The 8435-nt window shown below is 39.7% G+C and overlaps 1 protein-coding gene across 1 annotated transcript; it reads left to right on the top strand.

Annotated features, from left to right (window-relative positions):
* Nucleotides 1-6391: 6391 nt before the first annotated feature.
* On the top strand, nucleotides 6392-8222 carry LOC115416380 (leucine-rich repeat-containing protein 3-like). The gene is made up of 2 exons (XM_030130118.1): nucleotides 6392-6457; nucleotides 7280-8222. The coding sequence occupies exon 2, from the start codon at nucleotides 7376-7378 to the stop codon at nucleotides 8207-8209; it is 834 nt and encodes a 277-aa protein (XP_029985978.1). The 5' UTR covers nucleotides 6392-6457; nucleotides 7280-7375; the 3' UTR covers nucleotides 8210-8222.
* The last annotated feature ends 213 nt before the right edge of the window (nucleotides 8223-8435 follow it).

Genomic DNA, 8435 nt, shown 5'->3' with positions numbered 1-8435 from the left:
TGTTCTCCAGTGGTGCAGACTGAACTGGAACATGTCCCCGTTTGGTGGAACTGTGCACAAAGCCACTGTGGGCGCGTCCGGACACAGCCGTGGAAGATGGAACACGTGTGTGGTGAGTACCTGCACATCCACCTCAGAACATCTGGACTGATTTAACATGAACATGGTTTTACTGACCTCCCATCACCTGGGTTTATTTGAACCTGTGGGCTGGACTGAAGCCACAGCTCAGTGCACTCAGCCTCCACACAGCAGCCACACATGGAACCCCTTACACAAGTGTCCAGTCTGTTCAGTAAGGAAATGGAAGTCTTTCACATGTTCTTAAAGGTTCTACAGGCGGATGTTCTATGATGAAAGACCCAAACAGACCCCAGACCCCAAAAGCATCTGTGAGCTCAAAGGGCTCCCAGCTTCTGAACCTCTAATCTGATTATTGCATGTCAATAATTAGTGTCAAATACAGTTCTTCATCTTTTCATGGTCATCAGATATGACCATATTTGGACGTTCAGAGGCTCCGTGGTTACCGTGGAAACACTGTCATCTTTTACAACATTGATTCACCAGGAAAACCCATGGAGCTGGATCAGTGACAGTGGATGGACACACTGGGTTTATGTATATTAAATAATAATAAAATGAACACAAGTGAGTAAAAAATGCACAAAATAAGAAATAATGTGAAGTATGTATATGTATTTTCAGCAAAAATTGACTAAAATAAAGTAAAAATGAATAAAATAAGCAACAAAATGAACTAAAAACAGCCAAAGTGGTCAATTAAAATGAACAGAAATGAATAAGAAATTAATAAAATAATAAGTAACATGAACAAAATAAGCCAAAAACTGAACAAAATTGAAGAACAATAATAAAATAGGCAACAAAGTGTAGAAAAATGAACTAAAACAAACACTGATTCCCCAGTCAAACCCATGGAGTTGGATCAATGACAGTGGATGGACACACTGGGGTTATGATCAGGTACTGACAGATCGGACTGAAAAACACACTGTTTATTTTCTCTGTTTCATATATATATATATATATATATATATATATATATATATATATATATAGATATAGATATAGATATAGATATGTAATAACCCTGAACTTTAACCTGAGTTTCATGGACATCTACCTGATCAGTAGATTGAATATATGAAAATAACTGATTATCACTGAAAAAAGAAGATCATACTATAATAAATGGTGATAAACCACTCAAGAAAAGTTAAATAGAGAGAAAAATTAATCTGCACAGGGTTAAAGTTAATAATTCACAGTTAAAGGGAATGAAAATGTTCAGGTTTATTGACATCAGGATGTCAGACTGCTCATCTCAAACACAGTCTGTAAGAACAAAGGATGAAAAATAAAATGAAATAAAGAACTGAATGGATTTAATGATGTAGAGGTGTCATAATATTACCACAGGGTGTGGAGTATCTGTCTGTGACACATCCTGTCTACACACACACCTCCTGCTGTGTGTGTGTGTGTGTGTGTGTGTGTGTGTGTGTGCGCAGCCCAAAGACCTTGTCAAAAACACGAGGGAAAACCAAAGACAAATGAAAACAGAGCAGGAGACATGGGCTCCTTGGGGCGGGGGGGGTGGGGGGTGACCTCGAACGCAGCGTGAGCCTCATAGTGTGTGTGATCGGTTCAGTCTGAGCTGGGGGTCCGTCCTGGTCTGAGCCTCATAGTGTGTGTGATCGGTTCAGTCTGAGCTGGGGGTCCGTCCTGGTCTGAGCCTCATAGTGTGTGTGATCGGTTCAGTCTGAGCTGGGGGTCCGTCCTGGTCTGAGCCTCATAGTGTGTGTGATCGGTTCAGTCTGAGCTGGGGGTCCGTCCTGGTCTGAGCCTCATAGTGTGTGTGATCGGTTCAGTCTGAGCTGGGGGTCCGTCCTGGTCTGAGCCTCATAGTGTGTGTGATCGGTTCAGTCTGAGCTGGGGGTCCATCCTGGTCTGAGCCTCATAGTGTGTGTGATCGGTTCAGTCTGAGCTGGGGGTCCGTCCTGGTCTGAGCCTCATAGTGTGTGTGATCGGTTCAGTCTGAGCTGGGGGTCCGTCCTGGTCTGAGCCTCATAGTGTGTGTGATCGGTTCAGTCTGAGCTGGGGGTCCGTCCTGGTCTGAGCCTCATAGTGTGTGTGATCGGTTCAGTCTGAGCTGGGGGTCCATCCTGGTCTGAGCCTCATAGTGTGTGTGATCGGTTCAGTCTGAGCTGGGGGTCCGTCCTGGTCTGAGCCTCATAGTGTGTGTGATCGGTTCAGTCTGAGCTGGGGGTCCATCCTGGTCTGAGCCTCATAGTGTGTGTGATCGGTTCAGTCTGAGCTGGGGGTCCGTCCTGGTCTGAGCCTCATAGTGTGTGTGATCGGTTCAGTCTGAGCTGGGGGTCCGTCCTGGTCTGCTGTTCCTGCAGGACTCCAGTCCTCAGTTTGTATCTGTATACAGCTTCAACCCTGGACCGCTGGAACACTTCATTTTACCAACAAATCCAAAGTCATTTCCATTAGAATAACCAGTTCACTTTTGAACAGTTTTCTGAACCTCAGAGGGTTAAAACCACCTACAGAGCCTGTCTGACCCTGAAAGACCCACTGCATATTTTTGGTCCCAACTTCCAAATAGTGTTTTGTCTTTCCCAAATGATTTATCACCATTTCTTCGAACAGGATCCTCTGCATTTTGTATTTTCCAGTGAAAATCAGCCTAATTGTCCTATATTCAATTTACTGATCATGTAGATGTTCATAAAAGCTCAGAGTAAATTCAAAGGGTATTAGATAAAAAAAAAAAAAAAAAAAAGAAGAAGAAAAAGTTAATTTTTTTCCAATAAAATGTGTTATCTAAACATAACCCCAGTGTGTCCGTCCACTGTCACTGATCCAACTCCATGGGTTTGACTGGAGAAGCAATGTTGGAGAAGATGACGGTGTTTCCACAGTAACTATGGAGCCTCTGAATGTCCAAATATGGTCATATCTGATGACCATGAAAAGATGAAGAACTGTATTTTACACCAATTATTGACATGGATTGATAGGATTAATGGATCAACAGGAACTAAACGGTTTAGATCAGTAGACGGCCCACCAGTGGGTCCACTGTGGGAGCTCCAACACTGACACTGAAGATAGTAACAATCATTTTAGTTCAGGTTCCACATTCAATCCAAATCGATCTCCAACGGGTCAGACCAGTCAAATACGATCACAATAACCTATAAATCAAACTCCAGCTAATTCTCTTTGTTGTAGTGTAAAAAAAAAAAACAAAAAAAGCAAAATTACATGAAAAGTTTTACATTTACAAACTATCTTTTCACAAACTATTTGAATAACCTGAAATGTATGAATAGAACTGTGATTTAATGTGTATTTTGTAGATCCACTGTGGTCTGTACGTTGTAATGCCCATGTGTAAATGATCAACTGAGGCAGAATATTGGTACAACTGCACTTACTTTTCCTGGAAAATTTCAGTTTTTTTCATGGTTGTTCACATTATTCACAATTTTTTTTAAGGATTATTTGTAGATGTTAATGTTTTCATCATGTAGTTTTACCTTTTTTTTTTTTACACTAAAACCAAGAGAAAAGTTTGGAATTGACATTATTTATATATTGTTCTGTTGTTATTGGACTGGTTCGGCCCACTTCAGCTCATATTGGGCTGAATGTGGAACTGAGCTAACATGAGTTTGACACCACTGCACTGTAAAAAAAAAAAAATCTGTCATTTAACAGAATTTTCACTGTTTATTTTACAGATTTTTCCTGTATTTTTAAGATACAGGAAAATATCAACAAAATGACAAAATGACAAAAACAGACTGTGATTTTACATGTCAAATGGAAAGTAACAGGAAAAACCTGTAAATGAATAACCAAAAAGTTTCCATTTTTTTAAAGAAATTTTTTCTTTTTTCACAGAAAAATACAGTTCAAATACATTTGCAAATGTATCATAATTTCACAAATATTTCTTTTCTATTCATGAGATTAAACTGTTAATTTAAAGTTTCATACTGTAAAAAATAATTTAAAAAAAAGATAAAATTACTGACAATTAACGGTAACAGAAGTATTAGTTCTGTCAGTTGAACCAGACTTGTTTGTTCATTGACAAATATCTTGTGTAATTACAGGAGGTTTCACAACAAAAATGTTGATTAAATGTATTTTTGTGAATGTATAACATGTATAAGCACTGATAAACTGTCCAAATACAGTTTTTATCAGTGGATTGGACAACTGAGTCTCACTGAAAATTATTTACGTATATATTTACAGGGAATAGGATTGTTTTAATACATGTAAATATTCTTTATTAAACATTAAAAAGTCAAAAATATGCAAAATCTCATGTAAAGTTAGGGCAAAAAACTGTATTTGAATTATGGAAAATTACCGTATTTTTATCAGATGGTTATTTTCTGTTATTTGACAGGATTTTTTCAGCACCCCTGCTGCTGGAATAGTACTGTTTTTTCATGTTTTTTTTTTTTACAGTGTGGTCTAAGTAGACAGCCTGAATATGTGCACAGTGAGTGTTGTGAACCTCTTACTTGTTTCTAATAGGAGAAGTCAAGGCGTAATAATCATCTATTGTTACAAGTGTCCCCGGCCTCCCCTATCTGTCTAAAGCTATTACAGTCCTTGAGATGAGGGAGTGTTACAGAAAAGCTTTTCTTATCTTTGATCAAGATAAAGGAAGATGAGCTGTTTACATTTTTGTAAGTTGACGCTTTGGCATCAGAGGATAATTTCATGCTACATTTATACCAAACAACGCAGAACAAAACTCCACTTCCCCTTAATTGAATGAGAATGCTGATGATGACCCTTGAGTGTGCCTGTCAGTTTATGAGATTTACCAAAGTAAAATGGATTTGACTCAATAATTGCATTATACGTTTTGTAAACATTGTAGGAATTGCATTTACTCTGCTCATTTAGGGAGAGTCCATCGCTGGGGTCCTCAGAGGAAGACGTATTCACTGTGTGCATGTACGCCATCATTTAAATATGCACTTGAAAGCATGGCACTCAATAACATCCACAAGGTCATGAGGCGTTCACTGACCCTCTGAGGTAACGGTTGAATTAGAGCTGGTTAATGTCAGGGTTATATTCAGCCCTTACAGGTTTTCTGTTGTCAGTCTAACAGGGATGGAACCATATGGACATTTCAGATCATGGTTATTATGACCAAAATGATCACAGTTATTATTATTATCACAGTATTGTTGAAATTGTGCTGAAAACGTTTAAAAAGTACTAATACACACACTGAAAGAATTTAACCAAGTTGTATTTTGAAAAAAAAAGAAAACAACAAAAAAAAATAAAATAAAATAATTGGTACAATGTCCCTTCTGTGTCAGAAACATTCCAATATTAACCCTTAGTGGTCTGAGTCTATTTTGTCTGTTTTTCAGTCCTTTTGGTTTTACCTTTATATACTATATAAACAAATGTTTACTATACCCATGTTTGGGATCTGTTTTTTCAGCACAACCTCATCTATATCATCTGTCTATTTTTTTTTTTTTTACTTTAACCTACTATAAAAACAGAAAAGGACAAAAAAACACACTAAAATATATAAATTCTGATTTGAAAGATGTATATAATTTATTGCATAAATAACACACAGATGTTTAACAAACCTTTTTACAGACTTTAAAAGTGAATATTGGTTCCAAATATTAGGTTTATCCTCCTCAAACCCAGGAAATGTCAGCACAGTACCAGCTTTTTTTGTTTTTTTATTAAATCAGTGCCTATATTGGAAACATCATGATGCAACAGTTTTTTCAGATGCAGTTTTAAAATTTTTTATTGAATGTCCTTTGTGGTGGACAGTTTTCTTTTCTTTTTTTTTATATAAAGTTGTGAAACTCTTGTCCACAAATGTGGACAGAAAACCCAGAGCTGGGTCTGAGGAGGATATACAATTTAAATTGTAATAAATTCAAACTATACTCAAATATTTGACATTAAAGCAGATCTTTACATGGGGTTTTTTTCCCCTAAAAGTGTGTTAATCAAACATGATTATCATGATAATTAGAATTTAAACGGTAATACTAACCGTCTGCAATTTTACCGCGGTTTATCGTTACACCGGTAACGGTTACATCCCTAAAGTCTAACAATAACCCTGTTGTAGCGGTAAGGTGTCAAGAAAAGCGTGGGTATGAAAAGTTTCAGACTAACACTGCTGTTCAGAAGCTAAACTCTGTTGTAAAAAACATTCTGCCTTTTGTTTTTCCAGTGCAGATGTTGAAGGCCTGTGTCGTGGTCCAGCTCCTTCCAACCTGAGGCTTTCATCCACTGAACAATGAAATTATAATTCCCCTGTGGATTATCGTCAGTAAGTACATTCTGTAAAGAAAAAAAAAAAAAATCAATATCAAAGCACTCTATTAAACTAGTGAGCAAAGTTCGAATAGTTTTGGATTTTTCATTCTAGTTTAGTTTTATTTAGTTCTGACTTTTTTTTCTCTAATTCAGTTCGTTTTAATTAGTTTTTAGAGCAGGTTTGCTAGTTTTTATTAGTTTTCATTTTTTTCTAAATGCTTAGTTGTAGTTCAGTTGTAGTTCAGTTGTAGTTCAGTTGTAGTTTAGTTGTAGTTCAGTTGTAGTTCAGTTGTAGTTCAGTTGTAGTTCAGTTGTAGTTCAGTTGTAGTTTAGTTGTAGTTCAGTTGTAGTTTAGTTGTAGTTCAGTTGTAGTTCAGTTGTAGTTTAGTTGTAGTTCAGTTGTAGTTTAGTTGTAGTTCAGTTGTAGTTTAGTTGTAGTTCAGTTGTAGTTTAGTTGTAGTTCAGTTGTAGTTCAGTTGTAGTTCAGTGGTCTCTTTTCTCTTCTTCTCTGTGCTCCTATTCAAATCAATCCCAGACAGGACTCTGCTGCTTTAGTCTCCATGTTTCCAGGTAGAGTGGGGACCAGAAGACGACTGGAAACCACAAGTGAACACAAGTGACGGACCGTTAAATATCATATGGTGCCGCTAGCTAAAATTGCTGGAGTGAAATAAATTGCTCTCATATCAATCCAACATTGACAAAAATGAAAACAAAGGGAATTTTATCCATAATTCTTATCCGTTTTAGTTAGTTTTGTAAACACACAGTACAGTTTCAGTTAGTTATCGTTTTTTTCTTTTAATGATAGTTTTTATTTCAGTTAATGAAAATATTTTTTCAGTTCCAGTTTTGGTCACTTCCTTAGTTTTCGTTAACGATAATAACTTTTCTAGTGAGTCAGTTTGGAGGAACTCCTCGGAGCTAAAGCCGTCGTTTGTGTGATAATGTAATGGTGACCAATGAAGCTGCAAATCTGACCCTTTAGTGTCTGAGAACAATGTGTGCTCTGTCTGACAGGAAAAGTGGGACGCTGCTGAATATGCAGGATTTAGCCTGGCCCCGAACGGCCCTCCTCTCCGACGGCTTCGCTCTGCTCTGTGGGCTGCTCTGTGGAATATGTCTCGCCTCCTTCCCGGCGTCGGCCTGTCCCACCAGCTGTCACTGCATAGAGAAGAGTGGTCTGACGGTGGTCCAGTGCATGTCCCGAAACCTGGACCGGGTCCCACCAGACCTCCCGAGAGATACCGTGGTTTTACTTTTGGCGTCCAACCACATCACCCACGTCCCCAACCACGCCTTCAGAGAACTGCACTACCTTCAGGAGTTGGACCTGTCCAACAATGACATTGAAACGGTGGACAGCGGGGCGTTCCAGGGGGTTTCCGACAGCCTGCTTATCCTGGACCTGTCCAACAACCACATCCAAAGCGTCCCCAAGGAGGCGTTCGCCCACCTTCGAGCCAAAATTAGCCTGTCGAACAACCCGTGGCATTGTGAGTGTACGCTGCAAGAGGTCCTGAGAGAACTGCGTCTGGACCCCGAGACGGTGAACGAGGTGGTCTGCCACAGCGCCGTGCAGGAGGAGTACGCAGGAAAACCAGTCATCCAGGTGCTGGACTCAGGGATCAACTTCTGCAACTTCCACCATAAGACCACCGACGTAGCCATGTTCGTCACCATGTTCGGATGGTTCACTATGGTGATCGCATACGTCATTTACTACGTCAGACACAATCAGGAGGACGCACGGAGGCACCTGGAGTACCTTAAGTCACTGCCCAGCAGCTCCCACACCAGCAAGGACCTGGACACCATCAGCACCGTTCTGTAGCAGGGTCCACATGGGGGACCAGACCTGGACACCATCAGCACCGTTCTGTAACAGGGTCCACATGGGGACCAGACCTGGACACCATCAGCACCGTTCTGTAGCAGGGTCCACATGGGGGACCAGACCTGGACACCATCAGCACCGTTCTGTAACAGGGTCCACATGGGGGACCAGACCTGGACACCATCAGCACCGTTCTGTAGCAGGGTCCACATGGGGGACCGGA

This window comes from Sphaeramia orbicularis, unplaced genomic scaffold, assembly GCF_902148855.1.
Source record: "Sphaeramia orbicularis unplaced genomic scaffold, fSphaOr1.1, whole genome shotgun sequence".
Lineage (NCBI taxonomy): Eukaryota > Metazoa > Chordata > Actinopteri > Kurtiformes > Apogonidae > Sphaeramia > Sphaeramia orbicularis.
The sequence above is the reverse complement of the archived record's forward strand: the minus strand, read 5'-3'. Positions and strand labels throughout refer to the sequence as shown.

Bases quoted from the DNA above. Each gene is read 5' to 3' on its own strand.
- LOC115416380 (XM_030130118.1), top strand. From the start codon at position 7,376: ATGTGTGCTCTGTCTGACAGGAAAAGTGGGACGCTGCTGAATATGCAG.